The sequence below is a fragment of the Neodiprion pinetum genome, chromosome 4, assembly GCF_021155775.2.
Source record: "Neodiprion pinetum isolate iyNeoPine1 chromosome 4, iyNeoPine1.2, whole genome shotgun sequence".
Classification (NCBI taxonomy): Eukaryota; Metazoa; Arthropoda; class Insecta; order Hymenoptera; family Diprionidae; genus Neodiprion; species Neodiprion pinetum.
The window spans coordinates 20,694,054-20,713,949 of NC_060235.2; the positions used below are offsets into that span (position 1 = coordinate 20,694,054).

At 40.4% G+C, this 19,896-nt stretch overlaps 1 protein-coding gene across 3 annotated transcripts in view; it reads right to left on the reverse strand.

The window, feature by feature from the left end:
• The window catches only part of Syn1 (Syntrophin-like 1), a 236,782-nt gene that overhangs the window by 8,431 nt on the left and 208,455 nt on the right, over positions 1 to 19,896 (reverse strand). For 2 of the 3 annotated variants that reach the window (XM_046622570.2, XM_046622569.2), the window contains exons 4-5: positions 18,525 to 18,733; positions 3,630 to 3,865 (exon numbers count right to left, since the gene is read on the reverse strand). In XM_046622570.2, coding sequence (XP_046478526.1) covers positions 3,630 to 3,865; positions 18,525 to 18,733 — 445 coding nt within the window. The remainder of the gene's footprint in view (positions 1 to 3,629; positions 3,866 to 18,524; positions 18,734 to 19,896) is intronic. The other variant, XM_046622572.2, reaches the window with a different exon arrangement.

Here is a 19,896-nt window from a genome sequence, read left to right on the forward strand (position 1 = left end):
GTGAAATATGATCGAGAAATTCATAGCGTGAATCAGAAAATGATTAAAGTGTCGCTGAAAAGAAATTGGAAAGTCATTCGAACAGAGTCAATTAGTTACGAATTATTGAACAGAGCGAAAATGACCAAAATGACGCAAGAAAAAAGCAAAAGAGTCGCAGTTAGGCGGGACAAGTTAAAATTACCAAAAGTTATTACCAAATCATTAAACTACACCAGATATGTCCAAAATATAGTCAAGAGAGAAGGTTCGGTAAAATGAGCCGAGCCTGTAAAATGCGGTTGAAGAATTATCGATGTTTTTCAACATGACTATAAATGGTTAAAACCTGGCGAAAATTAGATTGAATAACCAGAAATTGACCGAGTGGCAGTAAAAAAATGTCATGCATAATACGAAAAAACGGTGAAAAAAAAAAAAAATTATGAGAAAAGGTTGAAGGATATTCTAATATATCAATGAAACAGCCAAAAATGATGAGCGATTTAGAAAATTAGATTAAAAATTACCAAAAAATATCCGGAGGAGATGAGAAGTAAACGAAATGCGAAAAAAAACCATTTGCAGCAAGTGAAAGAATATGAATAAAACAGCCAAGAAACTAGAATTGTACGGTTGATCGATTCACCATAGAATTTGATTAATTGTGTTTTTAATCAATCGATTACTCGTTTTTCCAATTAATCAATCAATCGGCCCTTTCAACTTACCGTTTTATTTCGACGAATCAATCAATCGGCTCCTTTAATTACTCATTTTTCGATCGTTCGATTGATTGACAAAACAATTAATCGAAATCTATGATGAATCGATTAATTGCAAGGTTATACAAGTTTCTCCAACGTCCGAAAAAGTTGACGAACGTGCAAAAAGAAATTGTCTCTTTCAATCCTCGGCAAATAACGAGCCTTAACTTGCATATAATCTTGACCTACTTCGACCTTTACTTTACAATAAAATTAATTAATTATGTTTCGTTAAAAGCGAGGCGTTCGTCACTTATTATACCCTTTCAGACTTGACTTTTGGGCGAATCGATGTACCAGGCAAGAACGTATCACCATCTGAAGGATGAATCATCGAGTGCACAAAAAGACGACAAAATCGAACGCATGAATTGCAGGATTTTTTACATGCCGGCAGCCTGTATACCTAAATAATTTGCCAGAATATTGAAGTTTTATTTCACAGTTGAGTTCACAAATTTGAGAGAGAACAATGAATTAAGAAATCGGTAAAATACGAGTGAATTTTTAACAGTCAAAAGGGAGATACTTGGAATTTTGGTCGGATCGTAATTAATTTCTATTGAAAAGCTTGTTCATCGCACAGAGGAAGGAAAAAAGAAACGAATCTCCTTAATTTGTCAAATTTTGTCACCCCTATTATCTACTAATTGTTATTTTACCAAATCGGTTGGAAGGAGAAGCAACTATATATATTATAAACGTTATTCAGAGTTTCACGTACAGTTTCAACTGACACGCATTGTATTTTGCATTTTTCATTCAGTATAGAATAATTATTTTGGATTTATCACCAAAGTGGATATTTTTAAAAAGTTCTTACAATCTGTTATCGGGTCAGGTAAATAGCGAGCCCGAGAATCGAAACAAAATTTCATAATGTTTCATAGAATATCATGGAGATCCAAAATTTCAGTGATACTTTTTCGGATTTAATGGATCTGAACGAATTTTATAAAATTCTTTTGAGGCTTTGTAATATTTCAAAAAACTTTGTACAGGATTTCACTATGGATTTTACTAGATCCAGATAGATGAGTTTCTGCAAAAATAATTCGAAAAAGATACTAACTGTTGTGAAGAAGCGCGTATACATCGATTTATTCTTTCAATTCAAATTACCACTAAATAGTAAAATATTCCAGAAGTTTCGTTCCTATATTTGTTTCACGGTGTTTTATTATGTTCAATAAATTATTCCTTGCAAATTTACTGAAATAGCTATATTTTCTTTTTAATAAATGATTAAATATCACTGTATGTTGATTAAAAAATAAAAGATAAAAGTGCAATCTTTGTTTTGTTTTTTATAATCAGTATTCAACGATAACCGTTGTTATGGAAAAAAGTGTATTATTGAAATTGTATATATAATAGTTTACTGAGTAAAAATAAGTGATGACAGAGTAAAATTAAAATAATTTCTATTAGGTTTTCCACGATTTAAGAAGATGTAGTGTAATAATACCTGTAATCTGTATCGAGGCTCTTGTTTATAATTTTAAGCATTTTCGTATAAAAAATAATCGTGGCTTATGAATATATTTATTAGAAAACTAATCATCGTGCGCGTATCTCGTAATAAAATTATCAAAAATTATTAACTTTCAACTGGTGCACCGCTTTAAGCGTCGAGAGCTGACCTACATACCTTCCGGAAACTATACATGGGTACCTACATAGGTATGCACATACATCCTTATACATCGGGACTCTCTCTCGCTCTATCTCTCTTTCTCACTTGAGGAAAATTCTAATATATGCGTTGACGAGAAGCTCGCAGCTCTACGGGTTATACCTCCAGCCAACAATCCCTGCCCGGCAAGATTTGTTTGACGAGGGTTGCACGGCTTCAACAATTAATCATTTCTAATTACTTAACCATTAATTTATACGTTACACACATCCGCACACATTGCATATACAAATGTGGTGCATAAAACCGGACTTCTCGCGATTTACGCTATTGGCCATCATTCGTACACGTCCCATTCCTTCGGCTTTCCAAATTTTTATTGTACCGTTTTCGAGTCGTTGAATATATTGGTAAGGCACAAATAAATAATTTTCTTAGTAGTTTATTACCGAATAATCGCACCTCGAGTATTTACCAATTCAATATATTCTAAAAATACTAAAATCGTGAAGAAGAACTTGGGTATCGTTGGTTAGCTACAAATTGCTTCAAAATGGCTAGAAAAGTAGCTCATCGCCGGATTCGTTTTATTTCACTCAACCATGCCACATTTCGATCAAAAGGTTAAACTGTCAGCAAATTCACAGTGTCGATAAACGTCCACATCGATTAGCGTAAGATTGAATACCATCGGTGTAAATCGTTCGATTCTTGACACCAAGCGAAAGAAATTATACAATTTCATTATCTTCTATTTTCACATTTTGAAGGAAATCTCCGTAGCTTAACGAATATAATAATCATAAATAATCAATGCGTGGAAATATCTGGTGATAAAATTTTGAAAAAGCATCTATTTCCCGCCAACCGAGATCCTTAAATTTACATAATTTCAAGGTGGCCGCACACCTGGAAAACCTCAAAAACCTAGAAATGTCGGGGGATTTTTAAATTGTGCATGGAAAAAACTGAAAATATCACTTTTCTACAATGGGAATTAGAAATGATATTTTGAGATACCAAGTTCACATTTTTTCGTCGAGAAACGAAAATTGGCTAAAACTGATATTATTGTACATTGTATTTTCCTTCGATCCGAACTGAATTTCAACCGAATATAGAGTCAACAACAAGATGTCAGGGAAAACTAGATTTTATGTCCCGGACCCGAACCTTAAGCCTGGAAATGTCATAGAATTTTTTCCCCTAAAATTTGCGGCCACCCTTTACTTGGAATATTCTCTCACCTCGTTGCGATGAGGGGGCAGGTTATGCTGGGGGACGCCCACGCCTCCGGACTCCAGGGTGCGCACTCGTAGAGTCTTAGTTCACGGCCAGATACGGCTCCGAAAACGCTGCGCCATCCTCCGCTGCATCCGCCCGGCAGACCAAGACCGAATCCACTTCCGGCACCGCGGGACGTGCTGGCGCTACTTCCGGCTCCGTCTTCGCTGCTCTCGCTGCTGCCCCGTCCATTCTGCAACTTCAATTACGTAGTCATTTAACGATTAAACCTCGCCTTCTCCGAACCCCCGATTTCCGATCAATCGTCGATTAACGAGCTCGAACTTTTCCCTCCGGCATGACGATTTCCCCCCCCATTTTTTTTTTTGGTTATTTTACTCTCTGTGCTTCGCTTCTGCCCCAAGAATTTATAGTCACACGCTGTGCCAGGGGTGTAAAATTTATGTCGATGTCGCGATTAATATTGTTCGATTTTGATTATTGTTTTTTTTTTGGTATTTTGATACGAAGATTGGTTTTTTGCCAATTCGTACGGGTGGTAATGCATTTGAAATTGAATTCGAGTTTATTATACGACTCTATGATTATTGTTTCAAGATGTTCGAAACAGAAAATTGGATCGCTATAAAATTAAAAAAAAAAACACGTTACGTATTGCTATCGAAACTAATTTACATTTCTTTTCTTTCACCTCGATCAAAATACTCAAACATGATTAAATTTTCTGCGTTAAATAATCCCAACTAAATACATACACGAATCGTGCTTATTCAATTAAATGTTTTTATTGGTATAAAAATTGGTCTTTTATTTTTACATTGACAAATAATGTGTGTCTAAGATTTGAAAAATATTGGAGATGCGAAGGTTAAAACTGCCAGATTCTCGACAAATTTACAGTGCGAATGAGAAACTCATAATTGTTAGGTAATGGTGTAAAAGTATCATCACAAAGCGAATTTGAATGCATGCCTGTACGAGAGAGAAAAATATAAAAGAAAGAAGATAAAAAAAAAAAAAAAAACTGCAGACGCGAAATGAGGAGGGTGAATATACTACGCTTGTGAGTTGAAGATCAGCCTGAATATTTGCCGAATGTTATTTATTAATTCCAATTAAACGAACGGTTGAATAACCCAAAGCGCATGGAGCGAGAGATCGAGAAAGGGTTTAAATTTTCCTTCAACGTTATAAATTAATTGCAGCCACACCGAAGTTTTCATACAATGAAAGGAAATGCCGCCGGCCGCTGCCAGATATACCTACATACATTTATGATGCATAGACACTAGAGTTTTTCTCTTCGACTACTAAAACACTGACGACACAAAACCCAGCATCGATTCGTCCTTTGCAATTTCATTTTTGTAACATGTTTTAAGCAACTTTTATTCCGGGTTTATCTGTTTTTGTTATTATTAATCATTCGTATAATCAATCATTTTTCGTATGTTTTTACACTATATTACAGAAAATTATTCGAATCACCGGAATATCAACGAGTGTTTTGCGTTTCTTTGATTTTTGGCCATCTGATTTTGGCTTCTTTTTAATACTCCTTATTTTTCTAATCATTAGCAGAACTTGCGATGTTCCTTTTTCCTCACTCTTACACTCTTATTACATCGAATCGATATCATCTATGTGATCATGAATTTTTTCTAATTAATTCGGTCAGGATTGATTCAAAATTTGTAGACATTAATCCGTAAGTTGCACACTTTCGTAGTGACACTGGGGTCACTAGGGACCCCACATCCAAAATCATTGCGTAGAAACGGGGATATCGATTCAAATGATTTGAAAAAATTCTGAGATAATCTTTAACTATGATGTTTTGAGATAAATTAGTTATTCTTAGCGAAATGAAGTTATCATAAAAATCATAAAACAACAAAACACCAGAAAATGGATCCTTCTACTCAAACGATCATAATTCACTGAATTTTCAATGTTTTGAGCTGAAAATTGATTGAGTAACTCTCAAGACACAGATTCTCGAGAAAAAAAATAGGAAAATACTGCACGATGAAAAAGAGATATTTATTTGAGTGAGTGAGGTTGAATTTTCGGAAAAATAATGAATCAACTATTTCCACAATATTTCATTAATCATCTTGAATCAAATGATATTATTTTGGGTGTTTTTCATATCGAGTTTACTACGTTGAACATATCACGGGGTCATTTTGACCCCGGTAAACGACGTAGGGGTTAATGACACTTCCAACATTGTTCCAGAATATACGTAATATTGAACAAGTTTCACTCATTAAAAGTGAATAAATCAAAATTTGACACGGGCAGTTTTTCGACTGATAAGGAGAAAAAACATTCTCTGAAAATTGCAGATTATCTCATTTTTCCCAGACATAACAATCACTACGAGTATATACTGTGCAGAAAAAAAAAAAAAAAAAAACATTCACAACTTAATGTACAAAACACGAAGTCAAGAATGATCATTCAATTTTTTTTCCATCTATATTTGGAATGTAGTCTCGCCGAGTTGTGTGTAATAAAATTGCGAATATAGCTGGTACAGGTAACAGGTGCTCGTCATAGTTTAACATTATCATACAGATACGTGCAGGTACGTGATACGCGACACTCGAAAAATCGACACACCCACCCGCGTTATATACACAGAAGCGCGAGGACGTGGGGTGGAAAAAAAAAAAAAAAAAAAAAATCTCGTAATTATACAATTTGTCATGCAGGATGTGCAGAGAGCGAACGAAACGTGTGGCGTAACGTAACCTAACGTAACGGAACGTAACGTAACGGAATACAGGAGGAATCAGGAAATAAGCAACGAAAATCGTATAGTGTGACTCGAATCTCGAAACGTGTATTAATTTATCTAACAAACGAGGGAGTTGAAATTTTTTCCCTTGCTGTTTAATACGTGGGTGGGTGGGAAAGGATTTCGTTTTCTCTTTAAAAAGCTGTATTTTTTTTTTAAGTTACACATTTACTTCTTCCATTTTTCTTTTCCTGCGTTGCGTTTTTTTTTTTTTGTCTTTTGCTTTCTTTTTTTTACCTTTTTTTCTCAGTTTTTTGAAATATTTGATTCACCGGGACGTGACGGCGTCCCCTTGTCCCAGCATTCCGAGGATCGGGGGCTGGACCAGCGTAATCCCTTCAACATGCGTACCTACCCGCAACCGTTTTGTGATCGAGATTAATCGCCAACACCGTATAAGGCATATTTATATGTGTGTCGCGTGTGCGTGTGTGTGTGTGTGTGTTTGTGTGTCGGATTGTACATGCGACGAATTAATCGATCAGGAAATATACCGCGACATCCGAGTGGACGGTGCTTGCATATACTGGCTGGCATTATACGCGGCAGGAATTTGTCACAAGTATAATTAAAGTGAAAACCTCGATTCTTATTCCACATTTTAAAACGAATTATATCCGGCATTCCGCATGTTGTCAGATATAATGAATATATTTCGCATCGATTAATTCAGATTCCTAAAATAATTAATTGATTTCAAAATGTACATGGTGAGAAAAAATAATCGTCGAATCAACTAAATGTCCGTTCACGGGCAGCGAAATGAATATTTAATCGTATCGATTCAAGATTTGTTGGTCTAACAAAATGTTTAATTGGATTGTTTAATTCGACTCAATATTTTGTTAGAACAATGAATCTTGGATTGATTCGAATGAATATTCATTTTGCCGCCCGTGAACGCACATTTAATTGATTCAGCGAGTTTCTTCTTTCAGTGTAGCTGAACACTTGAAAGCTAATTGGCACATGATTTTTATTACTATATATGTGCACTTAATATTGCATAATTGAGAGAAAAAAAATAAAAAATGACACCGAGTGGATCATGATGAGATTTTAATAATACTTTGAGGTGAACCGAAGTTTGCAGGAAGTTATTTCATTCCACCGTTCATGAACGTGTAATGATAAACACTTTTTCAGATGTTAAATAAATATTATTCCTCTCGCAGAGAAAATGGCTATCAAGTGTCCTGAAATTCTCATTATTATACACGAATCTTGTTGTTTTAACATATTTAACAGGCCGAAGCAATTCCAGGAAATTGACGATTGGGAAAACGTGTTACGAATTAAGGAGCCTGCTTCGCCACAAAATAATACGTTTTATTGATGTTCAATGATCTAAATTGTAAATTGAGTAAATCGAGTATTCATCCAATTGTTGTATTCATAAGCTACGATGATTTGTTCGAAAATGGAGAAATACAAAATACTAGAATTCAAAATGGTTAAAAGTTTAGTAGATTCGTTCAATTTTACTGCACGGTGGCTAATATTAGACAGAAAACTATTTTTTCAAAACTAAACAAAGCAGATTTCGTTCCTTTTCAACAGCCATTACAATACATCTATTCGTTTATTACAACCAGTGTCAATGCAGCACTAAATATCCTAAACTAAATGTTTAACAAACTTGGTAAATTTTTAGGAAACAGTCTTTTGAACATATGACAAGAAGAGTATCAGACGTTTTGACCAAGCATTCTGCTGCAACTTGTATTATAGGACTGTTTCTTTTTGCCATCCATTCAGCCTTCCTTCGTTCGATTTTCAATACATAAACTTTTCTGAAATTCGTAGTACAAACATTACCATGACTGGGAAATAATAGTGTATCCGTTTACACTTTATTCCATGAGAGCTTGCCATCGAAATTTCAAGAAAGGGCAATGAAAATTAATGTTTCATGCAAAACTACACATTGGGTTTAGTTCATTAAGGCACTTTCCACCTATGAAACTGCGCATCACAAGCTTCACATTTTGAGCCAAAGAAACATCCCTAAAAGTTTCAGCCGAATCCGTGATTCGGAGGTCTGATAACCGTCTTGTTAGCCTCACGAGAATCCTTAACCTAGGTATTTGAAGTTTTACAAATACAACAATCTGATCGAACACCCAGTGTAGAACAATATTAGAGGTTAATATTATTTTCTGCATTTGGTAAATGTTGGAATAACCAATTGCCGAATGTGAAAACACATCGTTAAAGGAAAATTGTACACGATGAACCACCAACTTTCGCGAAATCGTATTTTTCCAGAAGATTTCTGGTTGAGTGAGAGAGGTAGAGATACCGGAGGCGGAGTTATTCCCGGTAGAGTCACCCACGTAGCTGGAGGACGCGTATTTATTCAGCGTTGAAATGCGCATACCTTCAGTAGGCGTCGTCCTCAGAGCGACTGCACCATCCGCAACTCCTCGGCAAAGCCGGGGCAGCAGGGCTTCCCGAGAGGAAAGGGAAGCTTAATACAAACCCCAAGGGTAACACTGAATCGCACTACTTGCGAAGGGGGCTGAGTGCTTAACCCGGCTGTCCGAACTTAGCTCCGTTTGGAAAATTAGCACACCGTAGTGATACGGTGGTTGTGGTTATTACGGTGGTCGAAGAGAAGACCGGATCGATGCACCACAGACTCGCCGAGTTCGCCGGTTTCTGCACCTTTACCAAATAACGGTGAGGCTTTGTGCGATGTAACGATGACACAATATCACAATAAGGAGAAAAGAAGGAAAGAAGAAGAAGAAAAAGAAAAGGAGGGGAAAAAACCGCAACACTCGATTAACCCTGTTATCGCAATGCTTAACTGGCGTCGAGCCTCCGCTGCTTAACGCTTTGGAAAAATGTTTCACGCGGTATATCGAAGAATTATACATTTTTGTAGGCTGAGGAAGATTTAGATGGCTGTAAACGGAATGAAACGTAGTTCATTCCCTCGTCACTCTGTACCTGTATTCCAGCTTTCGTTGTAAAACTGTTTACCCGAATTTCAGAAATCATGAATTCATTCGCTAGAACTACTCCATCCATCGAAGTTTTTTTATCCCAAAATTATAGACAAAATAGAGTTCAGAAGCTATGTATGACACAAATTTTTTAGTACGACAGTTCACCACTCGTGATTGCACACCCGCAGGTGTAACACAATTTATACGGTACCGTCTTGTCGCAACGGATAAGGCATGTCATCTTTACCAACTGACGAAAGAAGTTTTCAAACTTGTAAGTTCGAACAATCATAAAGTCCTTTCCCACCCTCAATTAATGCACTGTGTTAATACATTACAGACAGGGTGATATCGCATTGAATTCGGAACAAGATGAACGGCTGCATGCGGAGTTTGCAACGTGCGGTGCCCATAAAGTCTGGCCGAATGTAGGTATGCGGTTATAGTGGGATACCTAATCCTGAGAATATCCATACATCACAAGGAGCTTAAGTGTCATGGGTGGGGGGTTTGCTTATTGTGCATATACATAATCGGCGGTATAGATACGCCCGTTCTGAAGAATGAATACGTATTCATCCTGCTCCAGCTCGTACATCGCGTATACGCACACACACGCACACTAAGGCTCGAGAGAAACAGGAGGGTATAGAAGGGATTTCCACTTGTTATATTAATACTCGTAGAAGAACCTGGCCCATCCGCCCTCGTATTTATACACCGAGCCGAGGTGAAATTATAATTTTACTACACCCATAAAGATTAGGAGAAATTAGCGGAGTGATTTAGCACTGAACCACCCCCACATACGGCTACCAGCTTCATAACCAACATTTCGGCTATGCACTAGGGGCTGGAAATCGATTCCTCAGCTTTATGCTTGCGAAATAACCGTACAACTTATACGCACACCGCCAAGTAGTTTATGGAACTTCTCAAGCTACTCTGCCTCTTCGAAATTGTTTTTATCCATTTCTCCTTCGCCTTGGTTATAAGGTCACAGTATTATCTCGATTTGGAACAACGACCGTTCGATTCGCCATTTTTCTGGCTCTTTGTTGACCTTCTCAGTTAAACAGAGATCATGGTATTTTATTGCCATTCCGTCGCCGTAAGGAACACTTTTTCTTTTGTCAACTAAAATCAGTCTGATACTATCTGATGTCAGTTTAACACTATGTCATGCCAGTCCATCACATTTGACACTGTTTAATAAAGCAGTTTACCATTATCCGGTGTCACTCTAACGCTATCTGATGTCAGTTTAACACTGTCTGATGTCAAAACAACGCAATTTGATTTCAGTCTAATACTATCTGATGTTCAACTCCCAAATTGACCAATTTTTATCAATTTCAACACCATCATTTTTGACAGTGTACGGCTCTTCTATTCTGAAGAAATAATGTTTACAGTAATTATGCTAAAGACACTTTGCACTATTTCCAATTTTCATAGACGACGATGCACAATTTTCAATAAACATTCCAATCCGCGAAGGACTGAACTGAGAGGACCGAAGCGAGGTATGCTTCGTACGACGTGTGACGTTGGTTTCTGGAACCGATGCGAAATTAGTTTCGATCCTTTGATCAGAAGACGGTTTTTCCCTCCTGTTTACTATTTAACGAGTTGGGTTTATTTTTCCACCGCAACGCGGAACCGGGGCTGGTAAAGGGGATGATAGCGGCAATTCGCGTCAAAGTACACACAGACGGAACGTGTTGTGGATGCGAGAGAGTGTTTTCACCCCGATCCAAATCTGGTGCCAGAAAGTCCCCGAGGCTAGGCGCGAGCTGGATTTCTTTGGCAAATACGAGGCGACACAGTACCGAGTGAGGAGGCTAATTTCAGAGTCGGTGCTGCGTACCGAAATCAGCGAACCCATCCGAGGCTTTGCCGGCAGCTGCTATTCGGAGGGGTGAAGGAGGAGAGAAAGAGGATCGTCGGTTCCTCCTCCTCCTCCTCCTTCTCCTCGGCGATGAGGATCGTTTGCCGAGCTTGTAATTTTCCCCCGAAACCAAGCAATCGTCGCGAGCTCGAGTAGGCTCCTCCTCGGGCTCGAATTCAATACGCAAAGTTAGCTCAATTTATCGGTGAATGCACTCGGAATCGGCGGTGCGTTAGGCGCCCGCCATTACGGCACAGACGCCACTGCCAGCAGTCTGCAAACCGCTCGCACGGATTAGGAGAGAGCTGACAGCGGTGCAAACATCCCGCACTCCGCCCGCTTGAAGCGCACCGACGTTTCGCGACGACGAAAACCGCTGCAGCGGGTTAAGTGCGGACGTATGTACGTGGATGGGTGGATGGGTGGAAGAGTGGAAGGGTGTACTCGTGCGCCCGGAAGGCTTGTGCAAATATCCATCCAGGCAAGCGTAGCAAAAGATGCGGATTACTTTCGCGATGTTTGAATTTTTCTGCACATTTCATTCCCCCGCGCTACACTCGGAATAATTACACTGTTCAAGACTAAAAAAATCGTCGATACCTCGGATAGCTATTCGAATTAGGTATGTCTGGTAAGAAAGGAAAATAAAAGAAATTTATATTTAGATACCACGCCTCAAAACCACGCTCTTACATCACAGCTCTGAAGACTCATTTCCTCGGTAACCACAAGTCACCAGATTTCTATGAAAATGTTAAATTGATGCTGAATGCTCGTGACAAATTAAGATGAAATGTTTCGTTGAAAATCCATTTTCTACACTGCAATTTTTGTTTCTTTCCGGAAAACATGAGTTTAGCAAGCGATTAACACGGAGAACGCTTTCATCAGGATATAGCAGAGTTTCAGAAGCGTTATATCAAGGTAGATGGAAACCAACCGTGCTTGCAGACTACTGTTGGTGCCTTCAGAGGGACAACACGATAACTGACTAGAATGGGAAAGCCAATCGTTCAAAAAAATACAAGTTTTTCAATGAAAAATAAAGTTTTGTGTCACTTCTGCTTGTAATTTAAAAAACAAAAATAAAAATCAATAAACACTTTTCTACTATAATGAAACCTGATGTGGTGTGAGAATTTTATTTATAAACCTGAATTGGCTTTAAGGTGAGGTATCATAACTACATATACTGTAAACCCAGTGAAGAGAAATATTTCATTTGTTGCATGGCGTTATTGATAGCGAAAATTAATGTTTTGGAGGTCATGCGGCAATCATAATGCGCTAAAAAAAATTCCAGGCAACATTGGTATAGTTCTGTGGTCTATTGAATAAATCCAATTTGGGAAACAAGTCTGTCAAATTGACCGCAGTAATATTATTATGGACAATTCAACAGGGTTGAAGTGAATGAGGTTATTGTAACGACCGCGACGGGATCTATCAGAAAATATCGCTGCATTCCAATTTTGGGACTGTGTATGAATTTCAGTTAACAACAGCGAAGCATAACATTAGTCACATGTTTTGAACTCAACTTCTTCAAATTCAATCCAAAGTTGCAAAACCGCGCTTGGAACATTGTAAGCTGGTAAAATGATCAACTTGGATCCTGAATAGAAAATTCAACTAACCCAGAATTATTTCCCCGAGGGAATCTTGTCTCTTTATGTACACTGCAAAAGAATACAAGGAGAAAAAGGCAGAGGAGTAACGAAGGGAGAAAAAAAAATAAGATAGTCAAAATTGCAGCCTGAATAGTTTCATGAGCATCGCGCGATAAGGGACCAATTATAGAAAAGTTATCTATGTTTGCTTTCTTCTATTTTTTTGTAGTTTTCTTTCACCGTCGTGAACAGATAAGAAAATCAACGAACAATTCACGCTCAGTCCCCCCCCCCCCCCTTCCTTCAATTCAAACAATGTTCTTATCAAATTTAAATTAGATCAACCGATCAGTTTAATTCCAAAATCTTGAACTCGATAATTTCCACATGGCTGAAACTTTATTTTATCCCACGTCGAAATGCTTCCGGGATGGAATGTCAGCGTTATCGTTTTCCTCCCGATCGAGGCATTAGCTCTGAAAGAAAGAGGTCTTGACACACATGGCGGCACGGTAAGAGGCTAGATCTTTTCTTCGAGGACTAGACAAGCACCGTAGTAGAATCTCCACGACCGAGAATTATCCAAAGAGGAAAAATAAGAAGGAGAAGAAGAGTCCTCGAGATGTTGTTAGGATAAAGTTTGAACCACCTCAACAGCGTCTCTGAGAATCCGAGAGCCGGAGTACGAGACTGATCGAATGATCATCAGCGATTTAAATTCAACGGGGTTGGTTAGCGAGCAGTGGAGAAGCACAGCCCAGAACTGAAAGGTCGAGTCTGGTCTAACGGTCGATTTGCGGTTTAGTTTTGCCTCGGCAGCAGATCTTTACCGGAGTCTGCAGGCTCATACGGATAATACTTTCGGGGCCAGTTTCTGCAGCATCCGCGGTTTAAAAACGGCGCTTTTATCTAGACGGGTCTCTGGAGACGCGCACCACTTCATATCCCGTATCTTGCGCTTCGATCTCCTTCTCTCCCCTTTGCTTTCTGTCCCCGTCTCCTTCGTACCATCCTTTTCATGTGCGCTGTGCACCCGCTTGTTAAGTTAACTTGACAGCTAGTTTCACGGTTAAAGAACTCGGAAAGTTTAGGGGAGAGAGGGGGGAAAGGAATAATACTAATGAGTTTCGCATACCCCAAGTACCTTCACCTCGCTCGTTTTCACAATTTATCCAATTCGTTCTACAACTGGCAGTTCAGAATAGAGATGAACCGAGTCTAACAAGCGTTCACTTTTAACTGGTGTTTGAGTCAGACGTTTAGACTCACTCATCAGATCATTCCAAGGGGTCTAGTCAATTGATAAGGAAACTTTAGAAATCATTGGACGCGACGGCGTCAAAAGTTCTCGATAAGTCAGTTCACTTACAGTGAAGAAAGAAGATGAAGTCATCGACTATTGTGCTTTATGAACCATCCCACGGAAGTTCCGTAATCGGTGCCTTTACTTACTCAAGTCTTCCAAAGTCACTTGAAGTTGCATCAAGTTCGGAGTTATGGGAGGTGAAAAAACATTGACCTCTCTACACAGTCTCTAGAATTTCGTTCGCTATTGATTAGATGCTACTCATCCTACTAAACTCCGAAGAGCGAGTATTGCCTGGGCGGTCGGGATGAGGTACCGTTAAGCAACCTTTCGACTGATTCATCTTATTTGAACCGGGTTATTATTCCCGCTGGCGTTAGCCGCTTTCACGGATGATTGGCCGACGGTGGAAGAGGAGAAGAAGCACCGGAATCCGTGTGCGTATGCACGAGTTTGAGAGTTTTGAGAGTTGAGAGAGAGAGAGAGAGAGAGAGAGAGAGAGAGAGAGAGAGAGAGAGAGAGAGAGAGAGAGAGAGAGAGAGAGAGAGAGAGAGAGAGAGAGAGAGGATAGAATAGAATGGAACAATTTTATTATTCTAAGGCGATGAATCCAAAAGTCCAAAAGTATACGAATACGTCTCCAAATATCGGAGTCCACGTATCTGAAACGCACTCCCACCTCCGAGGGAGGGTGGGAGAGAGAGAGACTGAGAGAGAGTAAGAGAGGAGGGTGGTCCGGCAATCAGGCATGCTCACGGCGCTAATTCCAATCAATTATGTGCCGCCCCAGCACGCCTGCCTTCGACCCTGTAACCGTCCTCTCAGCCCCTTTATCAATACACCTACGCCACGTCCGATATATTAGTTATCGATTTCAAGGCTTGCTCCATCCTCCATCTCCATCTCGCGTGTTTCCTACAACCACGTCATCGCTGCTGCTGCTGCTGCTGGTGCTGTTTCTGCTAATACCTCCAGAGTCGCTTCTGCGCCTGACAGCTCCAAACTGCTCCACCTTCGACCATTGTGCATAAAAACCCAAGCATGAATCGGTCCGCTCACCCTCCTCCCGTAGCTTAAGGCGCAGCTTGGGTAGAAGCCATAAACAGCCCGTTCGGGCCTCTCATATACACCGGAAATCAGGTTTGGCTCAATTAAGTGAGTTAGGCTTACCTCAGGTTAGATTGAGCTTTCGGTCTGGAATCCCTCGACGCAAACTGTGTACGCTCCGGTACGCAGCAGTGTGTGAAAATTTACCAAAAACTTCGGTAACGGTATAGAGCCCAATCATTCAACCCTTTCGGAAGTGACATAAAATCTGTTTTTTGTCATCATTTTCATGGCGTTCGGTAAACGGAAAGTTATCCTTAAAGCAAATTTTGATGGTACGAAAGTTTCCGAGAGTTTGGGAAAGTGTTCGAAATGGATTTCGAAGTTTGTGGTGCGCACGTTTTACGTGTCACCGAAGAAGGAGATACCGTCGTTCGCAGGTTCTGTATTCAGGTGGGGTAACTTCCGCTGAAAATCTCGGTTAATTTGACCGAGGAACTTGATTAACTCAAACAAATCAACGTGCCAGAATGTATTCATAGCAAACTCAGTTCGTCCTGCAGAAGTAATCTTCAATTTCCAAATCAGCAGCAGCAGCAGCGGTGAGAGTGTTGAATTTGACCCTTGGCCTGAATATAACTTTCAGTGTTAGCGATTCAGAACTGATTAAGGTCGGAGAAAACGCAATAAGTCAAGACAGGTTAAGCCTGATATATATATCACGTGCCCATGAATCTGCAGAACAAAAGAGAGAAAAGAAGCGAGACGTTTTTCCTTCGGGGGAGGATATCTATTTATCCTGAACGTTGTAACGTCGACGTTTTCTCGTCTGGCTCTCCGTTGTGTCCTACAGTCGTCGAGAGCAGGGTGCCGATAGCAAATGTGTCACGGTTCGGTTGACACATGATCTAATCACGGTGCAGGATAGATGGGAAACCGTGGCCCGGTCGCGTCGTTCGCCATCCAGTAGCTGGATTCGTGCATAAACGACGACGACGACGGGAGGCTCTGCAGTGAAGGATTGACGAATTTCTCCACGTAAAGCAAACGGGTGTCGGGAGGTACCCGATGTCGTCTACAGGTTGTAAGTGCACGAGCTCACGTATCCACCGGATGTCGTTAGCGGTTTCCGGACGGTACGAAATTCAATCCGCAAGCAGAATTGCCGAGGGGCCTACCAGCGGCGGCACCAACGGCAACGGTGTTGGGGAGAAATCCGGCACTCCAACCCAGTTCACCGCGTTCCAACGGATCACTGGCTCTCTAGGTCGCCTAATCGTTCCAGCCCATTAGGGCTCAATTAAGCAACCCGTGGCTGGTGGTTTTAAAGCTGTTGCTAATGTTGCAAATGTTGTTTCTGACGCCGATCCGTAACACGATACTTCCCGGTAACCTCTTCGGCTCTAACTTTCTTCTTCGGTTTAATTTCGTCTTGCATTCCGCTAACGAGACTCCGAACAGGTGTCACTTTTCATTCCGAGATTGTAGGTCCATCATGGAATCGAAACCGGTCCTCAAGGGATCGCTGATGATAAAAATGACCTAACCGACTTTCAGGCGAATATGTTCGTGAAACCGAGGGTTGGATGAACGATGTTTGAAACTTTGCTTCAAACAAGGTGGTGGTGGAAATAACGCGCGCGTTTAGGGTGAGAAATTAACAATTAACGGCGTGCCGCCTAGTTGGCAGAGAATCCATGGGGTTGGGGGTAATTTTAGTCACTAATTGATTCGCTCACTGGTACGTGTGTCGGTCGCGCACGTCACCTCTCTCTTGCCCAACCTGTCGAGAGGGGGGGAAGGGGGGGGGGGGGGGGTAGAGAGGGGGAGAGAATTGGGGGAAGTGGAGGGCAGGCGATGGAACGAGTTAATCGAAGTGTGAAACGGTTAGTGGAGCGCGACGTTGGCGGCGTTTCTGTAGGGTGAGGAGTTTGGCGGCCGACGGAAGGCACAGGATGGTTTTGCGGGAGGTCACGATTCCCTGACAGACACGCCACACGCCGTACGCTGATCCCTGGGGCTCGAAACAATTTGATAAGTTGACAGTGTCGCGGTTGCCGTGTGACTCAGCCTCTTGGTATCCTTATTAACCTTCTCTATTTGAACGTTAGTTGCTAAAGATATGTGTGGAAGTCTGAGAGCCGCTTTCAAACGTCATGCGTCACATGCACGCTTTTAATATGCGGATGCTGAACCATCCCCTTCCGCATCTCTTGAATTATCATTGTGAAACTACTCGAAATTCAAGAGTTGAACGTACTTACGGTGCATCGAAACATGGAAGCTAGTTCAGAACACAGAATTGTACTATATAACATGTTTAAATCTTGTTCAAGGAACGCTGTGGTTGCGTTCAATTTCGGTCAGTTTCAACATCGTTACTCATTTTTACTTTAGCGAAAAAACAAGCATCGATTTTGGACAAAAAATTACTCCTGCTAGTTTTTACATGTCTCGCAAAGTTACGAGTTTACGAGCTCGCAAAAGTAAAAAAAAATGATACGGGGTATCAACAAGGTGTCAGTCAGTTGGGCGCAATTACATTCGAATCGACTGTAGACAAGAATTTGAAATTTTCAGAGTAAATTCGGCTACTATCCAAGTGACCAACCTTTTCCACTTTTGGTCTAATCCTGCTTATAGGTAACAATTTTGTGGTACAGAATCTCTATATAACTACTACTTGTAAGTAATGAAAAGTTTTAATTTTGTTCTGACAGATAATCTTAGAAGTCAGTACTTTGAGTCATTATTATAATGCTCGACTAAAATGATCTCGTGTGATTCAAAGTATTGAAATCCATGATGTATCACTATTCGAAGTCACAGGAACATTTATACAATAGGATCTCAGAATTGTTTTTGATATTCCAATTCAATGATGTTTGTGAAGTAGACCAATTGAGAGTATGACTATTCACACGTTGTAAAATCAATTCCAGAATCCTAATAAGGTATATGCACCATCTGTGGTCACCGTTCCGTTTATGGTCACCATTGTAAAATTCTATATTTATTCGTTTGATATTTAATCGCGTCAATTTTATTTTATTCGTGACTATAGCCCAACATTTCGCAACTTTTGACAAAAATTTTCAATACCTTATATACGGTGTTGTTATTTAAAAATCAGTGTTTACGTAGATAAAAATCACTCTACTGTTTCATCTGTGAATAACAGGTCATATTACACGTCACGCAAGTGGATCAAAGGATGGTAACAACCGTTACTCAAGTGTCAAAAACCAGCACCTCTACAATACAATTTAACGGAGTGTCTTACCTGTAGGCAGTGTCTTCTTGCGAGCCATCCAATGTGCTGTAGCTGAGGAGGATCGGGTAGAGCAGAAGCGAGCCGCAAGGCCTTCTGGGTGAGGGCGGCGAGGGCGGAATGTAGAGCATTGAACCAGGCGTTGGCTTCAGTGGTGTCCAGTGCCCTGAGCCAGCACTCGTGAACACCGTCGGGTGAATGTAGCTCGAGAGTGCGACCCTCTGAAAGAGCGAAGTAAAGAAACGGGTTCAAGGCTGAGCAGTGAAGTTCAACGGCGAAAGAAGAGTGAAACCGAAACCCGGAACCGAAAGTGGTGGAGGAGTAGGAGGTAGGGGGGAGAGGAGAAAGAGTGAAAGGAAGCCGGCTGCAGCGGAGTGCCGGTGTAAAATTCATTCGGGAAATGCGGGGGCGGGAAGCAAATGGTATTGGGTCCCGGAGCGGAGAGTACCGGGCATCGGACGTGAGGAATCGTCGAAATCCGGGGCTGGAGTCAGCCGGTTCGAACCTCGTATATTATCGTAACGGTAAAGTGCGTAGGGTCGAGTGAAGAGGAGGTGGCGTGTTGCGGGGGTGGAGAGAAGCGTCCCTCCTCGGCAACGAGACAGCCACGACGGCGTGCCTTTTCTACTCTCGGTATTTTAGCCGGTGATTTTACGTCCTGACGTTTAAAACCCCCTTCAGAATGAAACCCTCAAACACCCCTTTTCTTCTCGACACGCGTTTGGATTAGTTTCCCTCTTTTCGCCCCCCCCCCCCCCCCCCCCGAATTTTTTCCCGATTGATTCTTTCCCCGGTTCTCAATGGCTCGCAAGAACTATGAAAGCCGAACTGACGCGAATGCCAGTGAAACATGACAAGTAGATCACATGTACCTGTGTCTATCATCTCACTACCACTTGTGACAATAGTTTGAACCATTCGTGGCTATATTCATTAATCAGAGATTATTCACGAAAGTGGTAGAGAACCGCTCTGATTAGTACATCAACTGAACAATATTTTTTGAAAAATAAAGTAAAGCAGGTAATACAAGATTTGTCCGATTTGACAGAGAAGAAAAAGAAAAAATCAACAGATAATAAGTGATGATTTTCTTGGGTTACTATCTGGTTACGTAGTACCATATGCGCGATTCGACACGTGTCGAGTGAGATTAGATTTTAGGTTAACCACCCATTTATTGTGTTTCTAGAATTCGTAAAAAAATTGGTTTTTATATGAATAGTACAGAATAAATTAAGGCTAATCGTAGGAAAGAATGTGATTACAAGAATACTACGAAAAGTAGCAAACTTACATTTGATGTGTAATGTAATTTAATGTATCGTGTGTCTTGGTGTAATCACATTCTTTGTTTTAAAACAAATTTGATTTTCATTCTTCT